This window comes from Pristiophorus japonicus, chromosome 8, assembly GCF_044704955.1.
Source record: "Pristiophorus japonicus isolate sPriJap1 chromosome 8, sPriJap1.hap1, whole genome shotgun sequence".
Taxonomy (NCBI): Eukaryota; Metazoa; Chordata; class Chondrichthyes; family Pristiophoridae; genus Pristiophorus; species Pristiophorus japonicus.
Window position 1 is genome coordinate 48941621 of NC_091984.1, and position 27011 is coordinate 48968631.

The 27011-nt window shown below is 43.9% G+C and overlaps 1 protein-coding gene across 2 annotated transcripts in view; it reads right to left on the reverse strand.

The window, feature by feature from the left end:
* Window positions 1-342: 342 nt before the first annotated feature.
* The window catches only part of zswim5 (zinc finger, SWIM-type containing 5), a 316910-nt gene continuing 290241 nt past the window's right edge, over window positions 343-27011 (reverse strand). For both annotated transcript variants that reach the window (XM_070886765.1, XM_070886764.1), the window contains exons 9-14: window positions 20890-21150; window positions 19740-19875; window positions 13589-13746; window positions 9360-9523; window positions 6330-6411; window positions 343-2941 (exon numbers count right to left, since the gene is read on the reverse strand). In XM_070886765.1, the coding sequence (XP_070742866.1) occupies window positions 2079-2941; window positions 6330-6411; window positions 9360-9523; window positions 13589-13746; window positions 19740-19875; window positions 20890-21150 (1664 nt within the window). In that variant the 3' untranslated portion in view covers window positions 343-2078. The remainder of the gene's footprint in view (window positions 2942-6329; window positions 6412-9359; window positions 9524-13588; window positions 13747-19739; window positions 19876-20889; window positions 21151-27011) is intronic.

Here is a 27011-nt window from a genome sequence, read left to right on the forward strand (position 1 = left end):
TGTGATCCCTGGTTCTGGACTTCCCCAGCATCGGGGACATTCTTCCTGCATCTAACCTGTCCAATCCCGTCAGAATTTTATATTACAGGTGAGGAACCGGCACCTTCAGTCAACACAGGTGACAGAGGCCATAAAGTTGCCTCTTGGCAGTGAGAGTGCTGGCCAGAACATTTCATTTTGATGTTAGGTCAGTTGCGTCTTCTCTCCAGGTCACTTATTTTACATACAAAACAGTTGGGCTCGGGGGTAGGGGAAAGAAAATATCAAAACAGTTAGTGTGTAGTTAAATAAGCCCCAGACAATCACGCTGAGAAAGGTTAGAACTGTAGTTGTGTTCCACACTTTATTCATTAAAAAAAGCACTGAAATTTTTTGACACAGTTATATAAAATGGTAGTAGCATTACATAAATAGTATTAAATTTTGTATTTTTTTGTCTTTTTAAACATCAGATCAAGAGATTACACAAAAAATGAATCGTTGATGAAAGATACTTTTGTGGCAACGAACACTGAATTAAGTTTTCAGTAGCGCAGAGAGAGGCGACATTTACTAAACACTTTTTTTCATATCTCAACAGTAGGTACATCTAGTCAACGTTCTCTATCAGCGCATTTTTCCCCTAAAACTATGACAAACTGACACTGGTACAGTTAACACAAAGACATTCAAAAAAAGTTTTTTTTTGCAATGCAACCGGACCAACAAGATTTACATTTTTTTTCAAAACCGTTCACTGGAAGCAGCTATCTGTAAAAGGAAAAACATTGGACGCAGGAACATAACAGAGAAGAAAAAAATTAAAACACTTTCTTTCTTGAATGAATGACATTGGAAAGGCAACAGCTTTTTAAGTTGAAACACTTTTTTTTTTAATAACTTTTCTTTTTAATTATTATATATCTGTGGTATTAGAACATGGTAGAGGTGTTGTTAAGAAATATGATTTATTTAATGAAAAGAGGTTGCACACGCAAGATCTAACGAAGGAAGCTGAGTGCTACCAGCTCATTCACTTCACAGACACCCAGGACTTTTTATTTTTAAATAATGTTTTGTTTGAACCACAGAATACTGTCCCGACAGAGGTACAAGAGGCAGGTTAATTAATACCTGTGCGTACTTTCATAAAGTACCAAGACCAAATTCTTCCTCCCATCCACACACGACCTTCAACTCTTAAAAATAAAACTTATTAAAAAAAAAAATTACCCCCAATTCACCCTTGGGAACCACTTCAGTCCCAGGGGACAGTACACAAGTAGCTCTGCATAGAGATGCCATCTCCTTCACTCGTTCGCATACATACACACAATGCATGGGGGGGGTAACCTGAGAAATGTGCTCTGCAGTCTCCCTCCTGTTAAAACATTTCCAGCCCACAGTGAATTTCAAGTATCCCATTAATGACATAGAATATTAATTATAAATTAATATACTTTACAATTCTTTCAATAATTGACACATATAATATAATATTTACAGTTTTCATAAATGCTTTTGCTACTTTTGTTTTAGCATCCCTGAGAATGGTCTCTTCTTTAAGTACCTTCACACACACAAAAACACACGGCATATGGTCACGTGTGAGTAAGCCATCTCACTAAACGGTTTTGGTGGTGCGCGAGGTTTAGTGTTGCTTTGCTTGTACATTTTTTTTAAAGATGTGTACTCTTTCTTTTGCTTTATAACCTGGCAACTCATGGAGATTAAAGCTGAATATGGGAGACAGCAAGACAGAGAGAGAGATAGAGAGAGTGAGCGAGAGAGAGAATAATTGAGAGATAGAGAGCTGGGTAGAGGTATTTGCCTTGTGTGATAGGATTTGGTATAATGGGTACACTTGTAAAGTGTAAGAGACTTTGTATAACTTTATTTTCCATAATCCTTGAGTTTTATGTGCCAGAACAATTATTTTTGTGGCTACTGAAGTTATTGAACAATGTATATATTGGTTAATGCTCAAATAAATGCTGACTGGCTCCACTGGTTGTGCCAAGACACCGAGTACCACTCCTATGAGACAAGATCACAGTTGAACAAAAAATAGGAAACAATAAAAGTTTATAAATAGTGCATCAGCCAAAGCGTTCTCGGACAAGCATCATTAGTTTTTTCTTTCCCTTATAAATCTGTTTTAGGTTATCTATGAACTGAGCAAATTGTATATGTCCATCCTGTGCCATCAGAAACGTCTCTCTGGCTTTGCTAAGGAATTCAATAAACTCTCCGTAATGGCGAGGGCTGATGTGCGTTAAACGGGAGTGAGTGGTGTTGATGTAAGCACCAATTGTGGCATCCAGCAGCTGGCGGAGCGGGGCTTTGTCAGTCGACATCAGTTTACCAGAATTTCGTCGGCCAGGAATACCTGCCAGTCCAGGGGCCGTCATCGTGCACCTACGCAGAATGTCTGATAACACCGTGGCACACTGTACGCTCTTAACAACCAGGGGAATAATGGCAGCCAGTTCATTTTTTCCCAAAGAGTGGCTCAATGCACATGCCCAAAGAACGTCATTGATAGCAGGATGGGTGTCCTGGTTGTAGGCTAAATTGAGGTGGGTCATGGCAAGGCTTGCAAGTTTGAAGGCCCGCAATGGGTACCCTCTATGCTCCATATACCGAGCTATGGTAAACAACTGGGAATAGGTCATACCCGTAGAAGCTGCATCAATAACAATTTGGTAGGCCGTCTCAAAGGCAATATGGTCTTTCTCACACAGAGTTAACGCAGACAGTGCACAGTTCTGGGGGTCCTTCATGGCACATTGAAGAGCAAGGGTCCGGGCACAACTCGCCAATTCCTCCCGTTGCGTATAGTCCAGGTTCAGCCGAAGAATAGTGTTGTGTGACGTGACTGTTGCTGCCACAATGCTGGTTGCTTCAGTTGGAGTGAAGAGGGTGTACCAGCTCTGCAGAATGCTGACTAAAGCTCGCACACCTACAAGCAAAGGAATGAAGAGGAAAAAGAGGACAACGTGTAAGTGAGCTGTTCCGCATTTATTTAGAGGCTTTTTCAGAATGTACGGGCAAAACTGATTTTCTTCCTTTGTCAAACTAGATTCAACTGAAGTCACACAACAGGTTCCTGCCTTAATAGACCAACAAGAGAAACACATGAAAAGAGGATGGAGTGACTATAGTTGAATGATGTAATGACATTGGCTGGTTACAGCCCCATTGTTTCAAATTAAAAAAATTATATTTATTGCACATATATTCGGCTTTCTATGTTGTCCCTTATTATTCTGTTTTGCTTTAAACCTGCTAGAGATTGTCTGGGAGGTTACTTCTTTTCGTGGCACTCTCTTTCCTATAAGTAAATTACAAAACGGTGTTTGGAGAACTATAGTGCTGCTGCACCAGAACTTCATGCCGCAGCGAGCGGATGAAGGAAAGGGGAGAGAATTCTACTCAGTTTGCAGTTAGAAATCTGTTTAACATAATAAAACACATAGGAATACAGAGACCTTGAAGTGTACCAATTTCTTTCCTTGGAACAATTAGAACAGTACATTAGAACAGACATTATACAACATTTTGGTGTTATAGAATAATTAATGGTCTAGCAGCACAAAATAAATCACACTGGCCCTTCTTGAGGTACAAAGAATTTACATTAATATCCTTTTGAATTTTCTATTTTTCATATTATTACTGCATGAACAGTGAATGCTGGCAACAATGGCTAATAGTGGATGAAGGGGGAACTTTGGCTTGGTGGAGCTTCTGAACCTAAGCTGGAGTAAGGACACTGAATTAATAGCAATACGGTTACAGCACAGAAGGAGGCCATTTGGCCTATCGAGCCCGTGCCAACTCTCTGTAAGAGCACTTCAGCTAGTCCCACTCTCCCAATCTTTTCGCCACAGCCCTGCAAATTTTTCCCCTTTAGGCACCAAGAGGATATTAAACAAAATTAGGGCTCATGGGATTAGGGGTAATATACAAGCATGGATTGAGGATTGCTTAACGGACAGAAAACAGAGTAGGAATAAATGGGTCATTTTCGGATTGGCGACTGTAACTAGTGCTGCAAGGATCAGTGCTTGGGCCCCAGCTAGTCACAATCTATATCAATGATTTGGATGAGGGGACCAAATGTAATATATTCAAGTTTGCTGATGATACAAAGCTAGGTGGGAATATAAGTTGTGAGGAGGATGCAAAAAGGCTTCAATGGGATATAGTGATTGGGCAAGAACGTGGAAAATGGAATATAATGTGGAGAAATGTGAAGTTACCCACTTTGGTAGGAAAAATAGAAAAGCAGAGCATTTTTCAAATGGTGAGAGATTTGGAAATGTTGGTGTTCAGAGAGACCTGGGTGTCCTTGTAAACGAATCACTGAAAGTTAACATGCAGGTACAGCAAGCAATTAAGAAAGCAAATGGTATGTTGGCCTTTATTATAATAGGATTGGAGTATAAGAGTAAAGACGTCTTACTGCAATTCTATAGGGCCATGGTGATACTGCACCTGGAATATTGTGTGCAGTTTTGGTCTCCTTACCTAAGTAAGGAAAAACTTGCCATAGAGGGAGTGCAACAAAGATTCACCAGACTGATTCTTGGGATGCGGGGATTGTCCTATGAGGAGAGATTGAATAGACTCTAGAGTTTAGAAGAATGAGAGGTGATCTCATTAAAACATACAAAATTCTTACAGGGCTTGACAAGGTAGAAGGGAGGATATTTCCTCTGGCTGGGGAGTCTAGAAGGGGGGGTCACAGTCTAGAATAAGGGGTCGGCCATTTAGGACTGTGATGAGGAGAAATTTCTTCACAGAGGGTGGTGAATCTTTGGAATTGTCTACCCCAGAGGGCTGTGGTGCTCAGTCTTTGAGTATATTCAAGACGGAGATCAATAGATTTTTGGATATTAAGGGAATCAAGGGATATGGGGACAGTGCAGAAAAGTGGAGTTGAGGTAGAAGATCACCCATGATCTTATTGAATGGTGGAGCAGGCTCGAGGGGCCTAATGGCCTAATCCTGCTCCTAATTCTTATGTTTTTATGTTACATTCTTATGTTCTTATCCAATTCCCTTTTGAAAGCCACGATTGAATCTGCCTCCACCACCCTTTATCATAGAATCATAGAATGGTTACAGCACGGAAAAAGGCCATTTGGCCTGTTGAGCCCGGGCCGGCTCTCTGCAAGAGCACCTCAGCTAGTCCCACTCCCCCGCCCTTTCCCCATAGCCCTGCAATTTATTTTCTTTCAGTACTTAACTAACTCCCTTTTGAAAGCCATGATTGAGCCTGCCTCCACCACCCTTTCAGGCAGTGCATTCCAGATCCTAACCACTCGCTGTGTAAAAAAGTATTTTCTTATGTCGCCTTTGGTTCTTCTGCCAATAACCTTAAATCTGTGTCCTCTGGTCATTGACCCTGCCACCAAGGGAAACAGTTTCTCTCTATCTACTCTGTCTAGATCCCTCATGATTTTGAACACCTCTATCAAATCTCCTCTCAACCTTCTCTGCTCCAAGGAGAACAACCCCAGCTTCTCCAGTCTATCCACGTAACTGAAGTCCCTCATTCCTGGAATCATTCTTGTAAATCTTTTCTGCACCCTTATTAAGGCCTTCACATCCTTCCTAAAGTACGGTGCCCAGAATTGGACACAATACTGCAGTTGAGGCCAAACCAGTGTTTTATACAGGTTCGTCATCACTTCCTTGCTTTTGTACTCTATGCCTCTATTTATGAAGCCCAGGATCCTGTAAACTTTTTTAACTGCTTTCTCAACCTGCCCAGCCATTTTCAACAGTTTGTGCACATATACCACTAGGTCTCTCTGTTCATGCACCCCTTTTAGAATTGTACGCTTTAGTTTATATTGCCTCTCCTCGTTCTTCCTACCAATGTATAATTTTGCACTTTTCTGCGTTAAATTTCATCTGCCACGTGTCCGCCCATTCCACCAGCCTGTCTATGTCTTCTTGAAGTCTATCACTATCCTCCTCACTGTTCACTATTTGTCCAAGTTTTGTGTCATCTGAAAATTTTGAAATTGTGCCCTGTACACCCAAGTCTAAGTCATTACCCCTCACATGGGGTACTTTGGCAGTCAAGTCACTTAAGCTGGGAATGTTTCTCTTGTGGACAGACAGGACTGTGTAAACAAACCAGAAATAATTAGCATGAAATTATTAGCACATTTACACAATTAAAAACCAAGTAGCATTGGATAAATGTGTTGCAATTTCTTGAATTTCTTTAGAAATCTGTATCGCTCGAGATAAAATTAAATAGTGAATCTCAATTTGATAAAGTATTTTAATGCAAGTTCTGAAAGGTTTTAACAACGATTATAGTTGCATACCAACTTCTGTTGCACAGGTCACCAACCAGCGCACCATTTCCCTGCGCCTCCAATTCAGGGTCGACAAGGTCATCCGCATCACCTGCACCAAAAGCAGATGAATGAGATAATTGCACCTTCCATTTGGTCTCTCCCCACCGCCCCCAATCCCAAGCATCGTTCTCAGCACAAGATTATAGGCAACAACATGCATCACACCTGCAACACTCAAGTATGACACTAGAAAATACGCAGTCTAACCCTCCCCTCGATCTTCTGTCACTGGAGAAATGTGATGGTAAGAAACACAACTCATTGCTCACAACCTGCTCCAGTTGTGTGGGGAACAGCCGAGTGTTTCTGTATCCACCTTCTCCATGATGGGAAGGATACCAATGTGCTATGTCATTGGGAGAGCCGATGTAAGTGGACTTTGAATTTTATGGATTATATGATCACATCTTGATCACACAAATGAAGTTATACAAAGATATACTGATGTCTAGTTTTTCATAACACAATCATTTTTGTATTATGAAAATTGCTTACATTTTCAGGTTTTTGTCATTTCTTCCCTCTCCTTCAATTTCCACAACACCGCCCCCCCTTCCTCTGCTGACAGTGGTAATTCATGCCAGAACACATTTCTTCAGCTTTTTGTGGCCCTTTGATGCCTCACCCAAGGGGCCATTCTGTATGTGAACCTAGCGAGTGAGTGTTGGAAGGTTGTGTCAACTGGGTAGAACATCACAGCTGAACCCAAACCATGCTTTTATTCTTTGAAGGGAAAAACATTAGTCTAATTCCTATTAATGTATCTGTTCAAATTTCTCAATAGATAAATCAAGATAATCATTTTTTTTAAAGTGCTGTGGGCGTGTTGCATATCAAAGGATCAATCTGCAGTGCCACCAAAAGGGTGGCTGATGATTTGGTTCCTGACTCCATTTAGATCCCAAACTGTGCCACACTCATTGTGGCGAAAAGGGAGCAGATGGGATCACTGCTGCTCTTGGTATTTGGACAAAGCAGCTTTGCCAGTGATTTGGGAACAAACCACCCAACCTTCCTTTCAACTGTGAGAATTGCTTGACCCAGAAGAACCTACAAAAGGGAAAAATATAGGGTTTTGTATCCTTCATTGGAGGACAAATATTCTATAAACAGTTACCTTGTTTTATTTAGCTCAGGCCGAGTTCTGATTGACTGGCATAACGTCTTTTGGCAGGACTCCCATGAACTTCAAAATAAATCTAGTGACTTCCAGGTGCATAGATGCTTAACAATGAGAAACTGGAAGCAGGTTAAAGGAGGGGAGACAGACTCCAATCTTTTACAAGTACCTGAAAGGGTAAATAGGGGTCTCGGCTTAACGTCACATCTAAAAGACTGAGCCTCCCTCAGTACTGCATTGAAGTATCAATATAGATTATGGGGCGGATTTTCCGGTCCTTTACGCTCCGTTTTTCACCCCGGAGCGGCGGTGAGGTCTTCAGGGTGGGCAGTCAGCCTCCAGCGCTGCCCGGGGGTTTTCAGGGCCGGTTTTGAGGCAGCGCGGAGCAGCACCGTCTGGAAGGACTGCGCCGATGTGCAACACCCCTGGTTGCGACACCAGCGTGAGTTTTTGACACCCGCCTGACCCATACGCTTCGCAGTGCACCCCGCAGCGAACGCCTGGGAAATCGGGCGGGGAACCTATACCGACTGCAGAGGTAAGTAATGCAGTCCTAAGGTAAGTGTGATTATTTTTTCGTTGAATTCTTTTTGCGATTTATGTCGTGGTGGTGTGGGCTATGTTTTGGGAATGTTTTTGTGGGTTTTTCTTCTCCCCAGGCATCTCTCAGAGCACTCCTGGTCCAGCTCTTTAGCTCGGGATTTTCCTATGCTAACACCCAAGAGAGGTGTACAATGCCTCCCAGGGTTAGAGCCCAGCTGACCAATTTTGATGACTGAGGCGCAAACTGTTCCCGGGGGCAAACTTCATCAAAGCCGAAAATCCGGCCCTATGTGTTCAAGTCCTGGAGTGGGTCTTGAAGCCACAACCTTCTGACTCAAAGAGGAGAGCGCTACCACTAAGCCAAGACCAACATCATAAATTTACTTCATCACTGTTACCCGAGATATTCCAAACAAACAAACTCTACCAAATGTTATTTTGACAGTGGACGAGGAAAATCAATCTGGAGTGGCAGTGGGATGACCTACATCAGAAGTTCCCTGAGGGAAGCATTTGCTATATCCTCACTACATTTCTTCTCCCCACAAGGGCATGGCCAACATCGAAAAAACAAAATCACCATTTAGAGAATCATGGGCACCAAACCACATTGTACTGTTTCAAGGCACAGCCCACTTGGCCACTATTCACTGTATTGCCCTATTGATTTTTTACTTTATTGGAACTGTATCTGTTATATACTTTTGGGTTGCCTTCTCTTGGAGCCATCCTGAATGTACCACATGCTCCTACAGAATAAAATTGAGAAATTTATATGGTTGCTGTTCCAGCTCAAAAATGCTGTTTCCCGGCTGATGACTTCCCCTCCATTCTCTCACTTAGCTCAGACACAATTGCTGAATTGCTCACCAGCTGATACCTCGATAGCTGGCAAAAAAATTGGTTTCATTAGATTCTTCTGAAGACTAAGTTGCAACCATATTACCCTTCCATTCCACAATCCAGATAAATACAAATCAGACTCAAAGACAGACTTCCAGAGTAGCAAATCAAGTCTCTTATTATTGCTGATCCATGCAGACCATTCAATGTGGACTCTTGATGCACTGGTGCACAAGTAAAGTTTTTTTTACAAAAAAAGTGCCCTCTAAGATTCCACTCTCACTTTTCTTGTTTCAGGTGTTCTATTAACTCTTTCAGAAGGCTGGTTCAAGACAAGCAATCTGTTTCCAGACCTCTACCAATGCCTCACTGTAATTGACTGGCAAATCTTCCCTTGCTTCCTTGTGGACAGAGACCTGCTCTGACTGTGCTTACCCACAAAAGCATGGCCTAGATTGTTAACTCTGGAGTGGTGAATTTATTGCTCTTACCTGCAACCCAAGCTCCAGAGCCACGTTGAGAAGTGTAATATCTGGTGGACTGTCAGCTGGTGTAGCTATTTTAAATGCATCTTGGGCCAGTTTGAATATGAGGGAGGAGGAGTGAATGTTCTTCCGAATAGCTTCTAGGACAGTCCGCAACCTCAGCATATCTCCTGCAAATAGTCAGAGTATGTTATTTGGATCCTGTTGACTCAACAGCTAGGAATTCCCACATCAGTCCGTGAGTAACAGGTCGGTACCATTGCTCTTCGATCAATGAGCAACTTTAAAGAAAAGGGAACAAACAGCATGATGATAATAATACTGTGCCAAGAAGTTTAGGGTACATGTTTGTGTTATATCATGCTGTACGTCCCCATATGTTGATCTCCCAACCTTGCTCATGTTTTCAGACAGCAGAGTGAGGTGGATATCCAGTACTTCACAACTAGCAGGGAAATAAAAAGTTAAATCTGAAAGCAAGCCAATTGCATCTCCCCAAGGACATTTCCTAGGATTTGGTTACAGAATTGAATTGGCAGATGCTTGCAGGTTGTCTATGTAGGCAGGAGGTTCTAAGGAAAGTGGGGAGGGGGTTATAAATTAAGTCCTTTGAAGGTTAAGGGGGAATTTATTACAAAATCAGTTACAAAGAATGAATAATGTTCTCATCAATTTATTTTTTTTAATAATAGAGTTTGCACAATGCGTATTAATGACATGTACAGACAAACTGGCTTGCAGAATTTACTGTTTTCAACAAGCCAGCTGAATTCACACACCATCACTGCTGAACATGTATTTTATTAACTCCTCAATATAGCCTTAAATTGGTAAAGCCAGGTGGCTATAGTCTGGTGACACCAACAAAGGGAAGCCCCTGGACTGCAAACTGCATTTAACATTGATGATAACCTAGATGGTCTCTTTACATATTGACTAGAAGTTTGATTTTGTTTTTGTAATATTAAGAGACTGGGGATCTGCACACATACAACCATCATCTGTGCAAGTACAAACACAGGAAAAAAATGTACAGAAAAAGACCAGCCGTTCCATCAAGCCTGTCTCACTCAGTCATGCTGCTACTAAGAATCATGGCCCTCAGTGCTCCCCTCCCACCACACCTATGAAATTGCCTATGAGAGGCAAAAAAGAAGATAAAATAAATCCTTGGCCAATTCAGGGGAAAAGGAGGTCAAGGAAATTCCTCTTTGATCCAGAAGATATGGTGTAATATGAACTGTCATAATGTAGGCCATCCACTTTGGACCTAAAAAGGATAGAACAGAGTCATTTCTAAATGGTCAAAAGCTAGAAAAACTGGAGGTCCAAGATACATCGGGGTCCATGTACATAGATCATTAAAACCTCAGACAGGTGCAGAAAATAATTGAGAAGGCTTTTGGAATGCTGGCCTTTATATCTAGAGGACTACAATACAAGGGTTTGAAATTCTGCTACAGCTATACAAAGCCCTGTTTACACCACACCTGGAATACTATGAGTAGTTCTGGGCACCACACCTTAGGAAGGGAGTGCAGCATAGATTTACCAGAATGATACCCGGAATCCGAGGGGATAAATTAAGAGGAGAGATTAAACATAGAAACATAGAAAATAGGTGCAGGAGTAGGCCATTCGGCCCTTCTAGCCTGCACCGCCATTCAGTGAGTTCATGGCTGAACATGCAACTTCAGTACCCCATTCTTGCTTTCTCACCATACCCCTTGATCCCCCTAGTAGTAAGGACTACATCTAACTCCTTTTTGAATATATTTAGTGAATTGGCCTCAACAACATTCTGTGGTAGAGAATTCCACAGGTTCACCATGCTCTAGGTGAAGAAGTTTCTCCTCATCTCAGTCCTAAATGGCTTACCCCTTATCCTTAGACTGTGACCCCTGGTTCTGGACTTCCCCAACATTGGGAACATTCTTCCTGCATCTAACCTGTCTAAACCCGTCAGAATTTTAAACGTTTCTATGAGGTCCCCTCTCATTCTTCTGAACTCCAGTGAATACAAGCCCAGTTGATCCAGTCTTTCTTGATAGGCCATCCTGGGAATCAGTCTGGTGAACCTTCGCTGCACTCCCTCAATAGCAAGAATGTCCTTCCTCAAGTTAGGAGACCAAAACTGTACACAATACTCCAGGTGTGGCCTCACCAAGGCCCTGTACAACTGTAGTAACACCTCCCTGCCCCTGTACTCAAATCCCCTCGCTATGAAGGCCAACATGCCATTTGCTTTCTTAACCGCCTGCTGTACCTGCATGCCAACCTTCAATGACTGATGTACCATGACACCCAGGTCTCGTTGAACCTCCCCTTTTCCTCATCTGTCACCATTCAGATAATAGTCTGTCTCTCTGTTTTTACCACCAAAGTGGATAACCTCACATTTATCCACATTATACTTCATCTGCCATGCATTTGCCCACTCACCTAACCTATCCAAGTCACTCTGCAGCCTCATAGCATCCTCCTCGCAGCTCACACTGCCACCCAACTTAGTGTCATCCACAAATTTGGAGATACTACATTTAATCCCCTCGTCTAAATCATTAATGTACAGTGTAAACAAACTATGTATTCCCTGGAATTTAGAAGGTTAAGGGGTGATTTGATTTGAAGTTTTCAAGATATTGCGGGGAACTGATAGGGTAGATAGAGAAAAACGATTTCCGCTGGTTGGGGAGTCTAGGACTAGGGGGTATAGTCTAAAAATTAGAGCCAGGCATTTCAGGAGTGAAATTAGGAAACATATCTACATGCTAAGGGTGGTAGAAGTTTCAAACTCTCTTCCGCAAATGATGCTGGGGTCTAAATTCAGGGTCTCAGAAAGACCCGTAACTGCCCGCTTGCGGCGGTCATGCGGCGGAATCCCGTGGCCGCCACTTTGTGGTCAACTGGCCACTCCGACCCAAATTCAGGTCGGGGATTTTTCGGCCTGGACCTGATTCTGTCCCGATGCTGATGACCGCCGCAAACACGTCATCAGAATGCACACCGCCGCTCTCCCTCACTCGAAAAGGATACCGACAGAAATTCACCTCATAAAATCGTTGTCCCGCCCGGCCGAAACCCTCCCTGGTGGTCCAGTGGCTGAAGATTTAAAATGACTGATTCTCTCCCCTTTAACAGAGGGCAGAGAGTGGGTGACGCACACGTTCTGTGACGTTACCACCACTCCACCGCTGAGTGACAGTGCCAGAGTCCCAGTATCAACCCAAATTCAGACCCTCAGCTTGCCTTTCCGTCGATCTCCCACCTCCACTATGATCGACTTCTGGTCGGACTTTGATCGGAAGGCCGCCTGATACCGCCCAGCGGTAAAAGGTAAAAAGTCATCGCTGCGCCAGCTTTCTGGCGTACCTGAATTTCGGCTCTGCTAGGTCATAGATTAATAGATTTTTGTTCACCAAAGGTATTAAGGGATATGGTCAAAGTTGGGTATAGAGAGTTAGGTCACAGATCTCATTGAATGGCAGAACAGGCTTGAGGGGCTAAATGGCCGTCTCCTGTTCCCAAGTTCCTAACTGTCATTCAGTTTATCTCACTGGACCATAAAGAATTTTGGTAATATACCATAAAAAAGCCACATTGATCATATTGGGTGCATCACACTGCTGTAACATGAGTACCCTGTACTTACACAATTGAAAAAAATAATTTTCCCAAACAGATTAACTGGCTTTACCATATGGAAATGCTGATATTTTTCAGCACTCTTGCTGTATGAATAGATTTATTTTGTGGCTACTACCATGAGATTTATATAACTTACTGATCTCCTAACTTGGAATAAAGTGGACATTTTTGGTACTAGCAATCCAAAGTGAACAACATTTTGTTCCCAAACTTTTTTGTGGAACCATACACCCCCAAATTAAGTCCAATCCCATGACATTAGCTATTGTTTCAATGAGGTATATTATTTCCTTTCCTTCCCCTGCACCATACAGCATTCATTACCAGGAATGTGTGCAGGTGAGCGCGCTCTACAATCGATCTCCAGGAGATGTGGGAAAGCAAATCAGTGTAACTTCCATCCTCTACATTGTAGGATAACCCCTTGCTTCCTCTTGGTGCCTTCTCCACAGTGGCATGGTTGAGACCAGAAATTTACTGAGTGGGGAATCATAGATGCATGTTTTTATCTTATTTCTTTATGGCATAGCACATTCTGTAAGTAATGTGGACATTCAAAGTTCCTTTTAGCTTGCGCCAAGACTAACCTTTGGCTGCTGTTAACATTGTGGAAGCCAGTTCGCATTGTTGAGACTCAAGATGCCCTAGAGTAAACCACCGAGGATATCGACTGGGTACAACTGAAACAATGTGGTGAGGGTGTGAGACATCGCCTGCATGTGCTGTCGACTCCAAAACAGGTAATCTGCAAAAATAAGGAAAGCTGTAACATATCGGAGACGATAGGTAGAGAATAGATATTAGTGGTGTACAGCCCGACTGGACAGCCCAAATGTACAAATTATATCTTGTTGCACTGATCAGTCTGTAGTCTGACAGTGAATGATTCTGTTTAAACTGCTATATATCCATGATTTAACATTTTGCAAATTCAATTTTTTTCAATTATATTTGTATAAGTAGAAGGACACAAACAAAAATATAATACCGCAAGCCATAAACCAATGTGACTGTTCAACAGAGGCTGAGGTACAACTCTGTGGGAAAAACAGGGCACATTTTCCCTGCACTTACACTTGTTCCCCGACGTAACAGCAGATTGCTTGAGAGGAAAATTAGACGTGGATCTTGTTATATATGTGGACTTGAATTTACTCTGTACAGCCACCAGAGGGCTCATCCTCTGGAGTCCCAAGGGATCCCATAGTCCCTTGGGAGCACAGGTATTTAAGGAGGCTTCACAAGTTGGAATGGCACTCTGGAGACCTGCAATAAAAGACTGTCACACTTAACTTTGAGCTCACAGTGTGCGGTCTGACTCTCCATACACAACAACTGGTGATGAGATACAGATAGCGAACCCAAAGATGCAGAGAACAGTGGGTATCCTGGAGAAATTTTCAAAGGGAGATGATTGGGAAACTTTTGTGGAGCGATTCGACCAATACTTCGTGACCAACGAGCTAGATGGGGAAGAGAGCGCTGCCAAACGAAGGGCGATCCTCCTCACCATCTGTGGGGCACCAACGTATGGCCTCATGAAAAATCTGCTCACTCCAGCGAAACCCACGGAGAAATCGTACAACGATTTGTGCACACTGGTCCGAGAGCATTTGAACCCGAAGGAAAGCGTTCTGATGGCGAGGTACCGGTTCTACACCTACAAAAGGTCTGAAGGCCAGGAAGTGGCGAGTTATGTCGCCAAGCTAAGACGCCTTGCAGGACATTGCGAATTTGAAGGACATTTGGAGCACATGCTCAGAGATTTTTTCGTACTTGGCGTTGGCCACGAAACCCGACTTCGCAAACTGTTGACTGTAGAGACCCTAACCTTGAGTAAGGCCATAGCGATAGCCCAGGCGTTCATTGCCACAGGTGACAATACTAAGCAAATCTCTCAGCACACAAGTGCTGCTACAAGTACTGTGAACAAAGTGATATTGTTTTCGAATCGTAACGTACAGGGCAGGTCACACATACCTGCAGCTACACGTCCGCAGATGACTCAGAGTCCACCATCAAGGGTGATGAATATAAGGCCATTAACACTCTGTTGGCGCTGCGGGGGTGATCATCGTTTCCATTCATGCCAATTCAAAGAGTACATTTGCAAGGGCTGTGGAACAATGGGACACCTCCAACGAGTGTGCAGGCGAGTTGCAAAGCCTATTAAATCTGCAAATCACCATGTTGCAGAGGACAGATCCACGGAGGGTCACGACGAACCACAGCCTCGGACCGAGGAGGCAGAGGTACAAGGGGTGCACACATTCACCACGAATTGTCCCCCGATAATGCTGAATATTGAACTAAATGGACTCCCGGTGTCAATGGAGCTGGACATGGGCGCGAGCCAGTCCATCATGGGCAAAAAGACTTTCGAAAGGTTGTGGTGCAACAAGGCCTCAAGGCCAGTCTTAACTCCAGTTCGCACGAAACTAAGAACTTACACGAAAATTCTGATTCCTGTAATCGGCAGTGCTACCGTAAAAGTCTCCTATGATAGAGCGGTGCACAAGCTACCACTCTGGGTGGTACCTGGCGATGATCCCACGCTGCTCGGCAGGAGCTGGTTGGGAAAGATACGCTGGAACTGGGATGACGTCCGAGCGCTATCGCCCGCTGACGACACTTAGTGTGCCCAGGTCTTAAACAAATTTCCTTCGCTGTTCGAACCAGGCATCGGGAAATTCCAAGGAGCAAAAGTGCAGATCCACCTAATTCCGGGGGCGCGACCCATCCATCACAAGGCGAGAGCAGTACTGTACATGATGCGAGAAAAGGTAGAGATCGAGCTAGACCGGCTGCAAAATCATTTCACCGATCGAGTTCAACGAGTGGGCCAGTCCTATTGTTTCAGTCCTCAAGGGAGACGGCACCGTCAGAATCTGTGGCGATTACAAAGTAACTATCAATTGTTTCTTCCTGCAGGACCAATACCCACTACCAAAGGCTGTCGACCTGTTCGTAACGCTGGCGGGAGGAAAGACGTTCACGAAGCTGGAGCTGACTTCAGCCTACATGACGCAGGAACTGGAGGAATCATCGAAGGCCCTCACCTGCATCAACGCGCACAAAGGTCTTTTTGTTTATAACAGATGCCCGTTTGGAATCCGATCAGCGGCACGATATTCCAGAGAAACATGGAAAGTTTACTGAAGTCGGTCCCGCACACCGTGGTTTTCCAGGACTACATCTTGGTCACAGGTCGGAACACAGTCGAGCACCTGCAGAACCTGGAGGAGGTTCTTAGTCGACTCAACCGCGTGGGGCTCAGGTTAAAACGTTCGAAATGCGTTTTCCTGGTGCCTGAAGTGGAGTTCTTGGGAAGGAGGATTGCGGCGGACAGCATCAGGCCCACCAACGCGAAGACGGAGGCAAACGAGAACGCACCGAGGCCACTGAACGTGATGGAGGTGCGGTCGTTTCTGGGACTCTTGAACTACTTTGGTAACTTCTTAGCGGGTCTCAGCACCCTGCTAGAACCATTACATGTCTTACTACGAAAAGGGGGAGAAGGGTTTGGGGCAAAAGCCAAGAAAATGCCTTTGTAAAAGCGAGACAATTGTTATGCTCAAACAAATTGCTTGTGTTGTATGATCCATGTAAGCGTTTGGTACTAGCATGTGATGCGTCGTCATATGGCGTCGGGTGTGTATTGCAACAAGCTAATGATTTCAGGAAACTGCAACCGGTTACTTATGCATCCAGGAATCTGTCTACGCTGAGAGGGCCTACAGCATGATTGAAGAAGAAGCTTTAGCGTGTGTCTATGGGGTAAAGAAAATGCATCAATACCTGTTTGGGCTAAAATTCGAACTGGAAACTGACTGTAAGCCACTTATGTCCCTGTTTTCCAAGAGTAAAGGGATAAATACCAACGCATCAGCCCGCATCCAGAGATGGGTGCTCACATTGTCCGCATACAACTACACCATCCGCCACAGGCCAGGCACAGAAAACTGCGCCAATGCTCTCAGTAGGCTGCCATTGCCCACCACGGGGGTGGAAATGGCGCAGCCCGCAGATCTAGCCATGGTTATGGAAGCATTTGAGAGTGAGCAATCACCCATTACTGCTCGGCAGATCAAAACCTGGACAAGCCAGGACCCCTTATTATCTCTAGTCAAAAGCTGTGTGCTTCACGGGAGCTGGTCCAGTGTCGCAGTGGAAATGCAGGAAGAGACACAAAGATGAAATGTCTGTACAGGCAGACTGCCTTCTGTGGGGCAATTGAGTAATGGTCCCCAAAAAGGGCAGAGACACCTTCATCAATGACCTCCACAGTACCCACCCAGGTATCGTAATGATGAAAGCGATAGCCAGATCCCATGTGTGGTGGCCCGGTATCGATGCGGACTTAGAGTCCTGCGTTCACAGATGTAATACACGCTCGCAGTTAAGCAATGTACCTAGGGAGGTGCCGCTAAGTTTATGGTCTTGGCTCTCCAAACCGTGGTCTAGGGTACACGTCGACTATGCAGGCCCGTTCTTGGGTAAAATGTTCCTTGTGGTTGATGACGCGTACTCCAAGTGGATTGAATGTGAGATAATGTCAGCCAGCATGTCCGCTGCCACTACTGAAAGCCTGCGGGCTATGTTTGCCACTCACGGCTTACCCAATGTCCTGGTGAGCGACAACGAGCCATGTTTTACCAGTGCTGAGTTCTAAGAATTCATGACCCGTAACGGGATCAAACATGTCACATCTGCCCCATTTAAACCAGCATCCAATGGTCAGGCAGAGAGAGCAGAGCAGGGCAAACCATCAAGCAAGGCTTGAAGAGGGTAACTGAAGGCTCACTGCAGACTCACCTATCCTGAGTCCTGCTTAGCTACTGCACGAGACCCCACTCACTCACTGGGATCCCATCTGCTGAACTGCTCATGAAAAGAGCACTTAAGACAAGGCTATCGTTAGTTCACCCTGATCTACATGAACAGGTAGAGAGCAGGCGGCTTCAAAAAAGTGCATACCATGATAGAGCAAATGTGTCACGCGAGATTGAAATCAATAATCCTGTATTTGTATTAAATTATGGACAAGGTCCCAAGTGGCTTCCCGGCACTGTCGTAGCCAAAGAGGGGAGCAGGGTGTTTCGGGTCAAACTTTCAAATGGACTCATTCACCGGAAACACTTGGACCAAATCAAACTCAGATTCACGGACTATCCTGATCAACCCACCTTGGACCCTTTTTTTGATCCCCCAACATACACACCAGTGGCAACCGGCACCACAGTTAACCACGAAGCAGAACCCATCATCCACAGCAGCCCTGCAGGGCCCAACACACCAGGCAGCCAAGCAAGGCCAGCTGTACAGCAGCCCAGCGAGGGGCCAACAAATGATTCAACAACAGCAACTTTCACACCGAGACGATCAACCAGGGCAAGGGCCCCAGATCGACTCACACTGTAAATAGTTATGCTATTAATTTTGGGGGGGGCAGGCGGGGGTGAGAGGGGTGTGTTGTTATACATGTGGACTTGTATTTACTCTGTACAGTCACCAGAGGGCTCATCCCCTGGAGTCCCAAGGGATCCCATAATCCCTTGAGAGCACAGGTATTTAAGGAGGCTTCACAGGTTGGAGTGGCACTCTGGAGACCTGCAATAAAAGACTAAGGTCACACTTTACTTTGAGCTCACAGTGTTCAGTCTGACTCTTTCTCCATACACAACAGATCTGTTACCCTATCAAGCTTTAACCAAGACTGCTCGACATCAATGGCCCAATGTCATTTACCGCAGCTCCAAGTAAAGTCATCCTTCTTCCCATTAGAGATATTTTGGGATGAAAAAAGGAATCGTGTGTGTATGGTGCACTGGCTTTGTTTTTATAAAAATTATCGCCAGTACTTCACATAATTCCTAATAGTAGTGGTAAAGAATGGCTCAGATGATCCAGGTACAAGGCCTAACACTTACTTCTCTGCCAGCCCCACATAATCGGTGCCCTTCGAATACAGAAGGAAACTGAGATGGGAGGGCCAGGAACATTCCCTTCCACAGTCCTCTCTGCTGCTTGCCCTTGTCCTGCACTTTTTGTAGACAAGCCCAGGTTCACTGCTGTAGGGAAGCCCCAGGAGAAATAAAGAGGTTTACGGACCCAACATAACAGGTGCTTGGGAACTGAGTGTTCCCCAGGTGCTAGAGAGAGTAATATCAGGACCCATTTTTCTTTTCCATTTTTAAGAGGATGTAACCAGCTCCTACCAGATGAGCAGGAGCTATTCTGGGGGCCGAAAGATAGTACAGTATTGTGCTCCAATTTTAGCCACTCTTCCTGTGAGGGAAGAACTTGGCCTCTGCTTGCACCCTTCCCCAATGCCCCTACCCTCGCACCCATCCACCCACACACAGCTAATATCTAGACTCTCGTTGTATGGGAGACAAAGAGTGCAAATTTTTGTCCTACTGCCATTCCACTGCTCTCAATGGCACACTCAAATTCTTGCAGGATGTTACAGTATTAAGTCGCTATTAAGATCTTATCAAACCAGCGATAGCCACCATAACTACACCAATCACCTTTCACTCATCCTTGTCTGCTTTTAGTTACCTTCAAAAAACATGGAGATCTGCACAGATCCAGTCGTAAGATGCATATACATTGATTAGTTGGAGTTGTTGACAAGTTTTGAAGCAGTATCAAAGCGCACAATAATCCCCACAGTGGGATCACAAACTGTATGCATCCAATACCAGAATTTAATATTTTAATGAAATTACAAACCTCATTGCTCTTAAAGCCAGTTTGTATGCAAGGTCAGCATCGTGCGACAGTAAAGCTGAAAAAAGATACTTTGCAAAGGTGTGCATCGGCACGCTTTCCCGATGAATCACTTCGCCCAGACCACTGAAAGGACCTCCTGTTAATGATCAGAATTATCATCAGCTTGGTTGAAGGAGGAATGTGCTGATTAATTTTTACATAAATAATTTTACATACAAGGTGACATAAAAAGGCTTCAGGTTTTGTATATTCGTTCCCTACAGATGTTACACCAATTATTTTTTCAATTTGATACAGATTGTCCTGAAATTGAAGAGCTATTTTTGTGAAACGTATCAATGAACATCATTTTTTTTTAAAAAGAGAAACATTTCAGCTTCCCAATCCTCTACTTCTAAAGCTTTTGTAAATCAGTTTGGTTGCAAACTGAGATTAAGGAATTGAATTTCCACGGGATTCTCCTAATAGTCTGCTATAAATTTGATGGAAGATCCACAGAAACCCTGGAGAAATGCGGTAAATGGCATTGCCGCCATTTCTCCAGGGCTTCCACAGATCTTCTGCCACGTTATCACAGTCAATTGGAGGAACCCCTGCAGAAATTAACGGAGTGTTTTCTCATTGGAAACATTAAATTCCACTGATCCATGAGTTGCCTTTATCTGTTCCTTAAATTAATTTCATAACAAAATACGGGCAATTGTACAGCTGATAGCATATCTGGCACCAATTTAATATGGCAGAAGGTTTATCAAAATATGGTTTTCCAAATATAACAGAATGAAATATCTACCCAGTGTTACCATCAAGTCCAGGTCATCAATTAAATAACAGTGTAAATATGGAAGAAAAGTTAACTGAGCCATCCTGTCTGCAAATCATGCATTTATCAAGCTCCTGAAGCAAGTAATTAACCACAGACCCCAAAGAAAGCAAAGCTTTGAGTCATTTCTCTCTGACCTTTGAAAGTAACAAAGACAAACTATAGTGTCTGAATCCAGTCTTATTGCCTACATTACATCTTACAGAGCGGAAAGGGCAGTTTTCAAATGCACTGCACCACCCATTCTAACTTGTCTCCCTGGATAAACTGTGGGGGCTCCTTTTCTTTCTTTAAAAATGTTTGATTGCTATGGAAGAATTAGTTTACCTTCTAATAAGATAATAGATTGTTTACGTAGGACTTGTACAAGCATTTCATCTAATTCAAGCTCCTGTAGTTTGAAGATTATTTGTTCCTCGTTGCGGCAGACCTTATCTTGTGCGTAGAGGCCCTCAGGCATTACTCTTTGCTGACCCATGCCCATCAGCGCTACCTCCATAGCCAGGGTAAGGTAGGATTCATTGCTATCTAGGCACCCGGACACAGCCACATGTTGGTAGATAGCAGGCTTCAAATCACTGCTAGAATCTAATGGGAGTAAAATAGACATTAATCTAAAGAAATCCTGGACAAAATGTCAACATCTGTTCCATAAATGAGTTCTGGAACATTTACAATCCCTGGCATAAATATGTTGCAGGATTTTTTTATAGTTAAAAAAAAGACCTGAAAGTTATGCACTATTATCCATATAAACTTGCAGTTTCCAACATTCAACAACAATATCAACAACTTGTATTAATATAGCGCCTTTAATGTAGTAAAACGTCCCAAGGCGCTTCATAGGAGTATTATATAACAAAATTTGACACCGAGCCACGTAAGGAGAAATTAGGGCAGGAGGTAGAAACATAGAAAATAGGTGCAGGAATAGGCCATTCGGCCCTTCGAGTCTGCACCACCATTCAATATGATCATGGCTGATCATGCAACTTCAGTACCCCATTCCTGCTTTCTCTCCATACCCCTTGATCCCTTTAGCCATAAGGGCCACATCTAACTCCCTCTTGAATAAATCTAACAAACTGGCCTCAACAACTTTCTGTGGTAGAGAATTCCACAGGTTCACTATTCTCTGAGTGAAGAAGTTTCTCCTCATCTCGGTCCTAAATGGCTTACCCCTTATCCTTAGACTAGGACCCCTGGTTCTGGACTTCCCCAACATCGGAAACATTCTTCTGCATCTAACCTGTCCAATCCAGTCAGAATTTCATATATTTCTATGACATCCCCTCTCATTCTTCTAAATTCCAATGCTACAAGCCTAGTCGATCCAGTCTTTCCTCATATGTCAGTCCTACCATCCTGGGAATCAGTCTAGTGAACCTTCGCTGCACTCCCTCAATAGCAAGAATATCTTTCCTCAGATTAGGAGACCAAAACTGTACACAATATTCAAGGTGTGGCCTCACCAAGGCCCTGTACAACTGCAGTAAGACCTCCCTGCTCCTATACTCAAATCCTCTCCAACATGCCATTTGCCTTCTTCACCGCCTACTGTACCTGCATGCCAACGTTCAGTGACTTATGTACCATGACACCCAGGTCTTGTTGCACCTCCCCTTTTCCTAATCTGTCACTATTCATATAATATTCTGCCTTCCTGTTTTTGCCATCAAAGTGGATAACCTTACATTTATCTACATTATACTGTATCTGCCGTGCATTTTCCCACTCACCTAACCTGTCCATGTCACCCTGCAGCCTCTTAGCATCCTCCTCATAGCTCACACTGCCACCCAGCTTACTGTCATCTGCAAACTTTGAGATATTACATTCAATTCCTTCGTCTAAACCATTAATGTATAGTGTAAATAGCTGGAGTTCCAGCACTGAACCTTGCGGTACTCCACTAGTCACTGCCTGCCATTCTGAAAAGGACCCTTTTATTCCTACTCTTTGCTTCCTGTCTGCCAACAAGTTCTCTATCCACGTCAATACATTACTCCCAATACCATGTGCTTTAATTTTGCACACTAGTCTCTTGTGTGGGACCTTGTCAAAAGCCTTTTGAAAGTCCAAATACACCACATCCACTGGTTCTCCCTTGTCCACTCTACTAGTTACATCCCCCAAAAATTCTAGAAGATTTGTCGAGCATGATTTCCCTTTCATAAATCCATGCTGACTTGGACCGATCCTGTCACTGCTTTCCAAATGCGCTGCTATTTCATCTTTAATAATTGATTCCAACATTTTCCCCACTACTGATGTCAGGCTAACCGGTCTATAATTCCCCGTTTTCTCTCTCACTCCTTTTTTACAAAGTGGTGTTACATTAGCTACCCTCCGGTCCATAGGAACTGATACAGAGACGAGAGACTGTTGGAAAATGATCACCAATGTATCCACTATTTCTAGGGCCACTTCCTTAAGTACTCTGGGATGCAGACTATCAGGCCCTGGGGATTTATCGGCCTTCAATCCCATCAATTTCCCTAACACAATTTCCTGACTAATAAGGATTTCTTTCAGTCCTTCCTTCTCACTAGACCCTCGGTCCTCTAGTACTTCCGGAAGGTTATTTGTGTCTTCCTTCGTGAAGACAGAACCAAAGTATTTGTTCAACTGGTCTGCCATTTCTTTGTTCCCCATTATAAATTCACCTGATTCTGACTGCAAGGGACCTACGTTTGTCTTCACTAATCTTTTTCTCTTCACATATCTATAGAAGCTTTTGCAGTTAGTTTTTATGTTTCCAGCAAGCTTCCTCTCATACTCTATTTTCCCCCTCCTAATTAAACCCTTTGTCCTCCTCTCTGAATTATAAATGTCTCTCAGTCCTCAGGTTTGCTGCTTTTTCTGGCCAATTTATATGCCTCTTCCTTGGATTTAACACTATCTCTAATTTCCCTTGTTAGCCACGGTTGAGCCACCTTCCCCGTTTTATTTTTACTCCAGACAGGGATGTACAATTGTTGAAGTTCATCCATGTTATCTTTAAATGTCTGCCATTGCCCTATCCACCGTCAACCCTTTAAGTATCATTTGCCAGTCTATTCCAGCCAATTCACGTCTCATCGAAGTTACCTTTCCTTAAGTTCAGGACCCAAGTCTCTGAATTAACTGTGTCACTCTCCAGCTTAATAAAGAATTCTACCATATTATGGTCACTCTTCCCCAGGGGGCCTCGCACAACAAGATTGCTAATTAATCCTTTCTCGTTACACATCACCCAGTTTAGGATGGCCAGCCCGCTAGTTGGTTCCTCGACATATTGGTTTAGAAAACCATCTCTAATACACGCCAGGAAATCCTCCTCCACCGTACTACTACCAGTTTGGTTAGCCCAATCTATATGTAGATTAAAGTTACCCATGAGAACTGCTGGACCTTTATTGCACGCATCCCTAATTTCTTGTTTGATGCTGTCCCCAACCTCACTACTACTGTTTGGTGGTCTGTACACACCTTCCACTAGCATTTTCTGCCCTTGGGTATTCCACAGCTCCACCCATCCAGATTCCACATCATCCAAGCTAATGAACTTCCTTGATATTGCGTTAATTTCCTCTTTAAGCAGCAATGCCACCCCACCTCCTTTTCCTTGCTGTCTATCCTTCCTGGATGTTGAGTTCCCAGCCATGGTACCCTGGAGCCATGTCTCCGTAATCCCAATTTTATCATATTCGTAAATACTGCCTGCGCAGTTAATTAGTCCACTTTATTGTGAATACTCCTCGCATTGAGGCATAGAGCCTTTAGGCTTGTCTTTTTAACATACTTTGTCCCTTTAAACTTTTGCTGTAATGTGGCCCTTTTTGATTTTTGCCTTGGGTTTCTCTGCCCTCCACTTTTACTTTTCTTTTTTCTATCTTTAATAATTGATTCCAACATTTCCCCCACTACCGATGTCAGGCTAACCGGTCAAAATTCCCTGTTTTCTCTCTACCTTCTTTTTTAAAAAGTGGGGTTACATTAGCTACCCTCCAATCCATAGAAACTGATCCAGAGTTTGTAGAATGTTGGAAAATGACCACCAATGCATCCACTATTTCTAGGGCCACTTCCTTAAGTACTCAGGGATGCAGACTATCAGGCCCTGGGGATTTATCAGCCTTCAATCCCATCAATTTCTCTAACACAATTTTCTGACTAATAAGGATTTCCTTCAGTTCTTCCTTCTCACTAGACCCTTGGTCCCCTAGTATTTCCGGAAGGTTATTTGTGTCTTCCTTAGTGAAGACAGAACCAAAATATTTATTCAATTGGTCTGCTATTTCTTTGTTCCCCATGATAAATTCACCTGAATCTCACTGCAAGGGACTTACATTTGTCTTCACTAATCTTTTTCTCATCACATATCTAAAGAAGCTTTTGCAGTCAGTTTTTATGTTCCCTTATGTAGGTTTTAAGGAGCATCTTAAAGGAGGAAACAGAGGTAAAGAGGCGGAGAGGTTTAGGGAGGGAGTTCCAGAGCTTAGGGCCTTGGCGGCTGAAGGCACAGCCGCCAGTGATTGAGCAATAAAAATCAGGGATACTCAAGAGGCCAGAATTAGAGGAGCACAGATATCTCAGAGGGTAGTGGGGCTGGAGGAGATTACAGAGATAGAGAGGGGCGAGGCCATGGAGGGATTTGTAAACAAGGATGAGAATTTTCGAGGTGTTACTTAACCGGGAGCCAATATAGGCCAGTGAACACAGAGGTAGTGGGTGAACCGGACTTGGTATGAGTTGGGACATGGACAGCAGAGTTTTGGATGACTTCAAGTTTACGGCGAGCAGAACATGGGAGCCCAGCAAGGACTGCGATGTTCCGGAGGTGGAAATAGGCGGTCTTGGTCGGAATAGGCGGATATGTGGTCGGAAGCTCATTTCAGGGTAAAATATGACACCAAGGTTGCGAATAGTGTAGTTCAGCCTCAGACTGATGCTAGGGAGAGGGATGGAGTCAGTGGCTAGGGAACAGAGTTTGTGGCGGGGACTGAAGACAATGACTTCTGTCTTCCCAATATTTAGTTCGAGGAAATTTCTGCTCATCCAGTACTGGATGTCGGACAAGCAATCTGTGGAGTGGTTGAGAGAAGTGGTGATGAGGTAGAGCTGGATGTCGTCAGCGCACATGTGGAAACTGAAGCTGTGTTTTCGGATAATGTCGGCGTGGGGCAACTTTTTTTTTATTCGTTCCTGGGACGTGGGCTTCGCTGGCAAGGCCAGCATTTGTTGCCCATTCCAAACTGCCTTGATGAAAAGGTTACACATTTTCACGATTGAGGCACAGCAACAGGCCACGGACTAAGATGGTTTAAAAGAAACCTTTGGGACTGTTGGGCGGGAGAAAATAACACCAGCCTGGGGCAGGTGGTGACTCATAACTGATTAATGCAATTTCTGCGGTCAAGAGCGAGACCCGATTAAACATCGAGACAAAGGGTTTGATACAATCAAGCAGAGGAGCCCCTGGATTAATTGGCCGGAGCGGAAAACCAGTTCCCTATGGAGACTACAAGTCTGTGAAAACCCAGGACAACAAAGGATCCCACAAGGCTGCATTTTTGAAAAACGGGGCACAAAAGATAAGGAGTTATCTTTTGCCCTGTCGATTCCGTATGCAAATTATGGCCACCCAAACAGATCCAGACCCATCATCATAGCCATCGACTCATCCAGACGCATTAACTGTAAAGCAACCCAGCAGGAGATGTATTCATCAAATGGATATATATGTAAGAGCTGAGAACAACAGCTCAGAAGGAGAACATCAGAGAGGAACAACAGGTCGAAGAAACACCTCAGAACAGCAGGTCAAAAGAAACAACGACCACGAAGCAGCAGCTGGGACCCAACACCTTCCCTAGCTCCACGAGCCTACAATCGACAACAGCAGCAACTGGCTGGATGGGTGATTGTATGTCTTCGATCAATCTCTAAGAAGTCTTGTTCTGTAATTTTTAGTTGATTTTTGTGTAATAAACTAACAGTAGGTTTTAAGCCTAAACTTTGTGTCATGTGGAGTCCTTCCTGTAATTCCCGAGGTCTATGAATCAAGGTAGAGTGGAAAACGAACACCCTACAGTGATCCACCTCCTTGAACCGCTGCAGAGCATATGGTGAAGGTACTCCCATCGTGCTGTTAGTGAGGGAGTTCCAGAATTTTGACCCAGCGACGATGAAGGAACGGCGATCTATTTCCAAGTCAGGATGGTGTGTAACTTTAAGGGGAACTTACAGGTGATGGTGTTCCCATGTGGCTGTTGCCCATGATCTTCTAGGTGAAAGAGGTCGGAGGTTTTGGAGGTGATGTCGAAGAAGCCTTGGCGAATTGCTACAGTACAACTTGTAGTTGGTACATACTGCAGCCAAGGTGCGTCGGTGGTGGAGGAAGTGAATACTTAAGGTGGTGGATGGGGTACCAATCAAGCAGGTTGCTTTGTCCTGGATGGCATCAA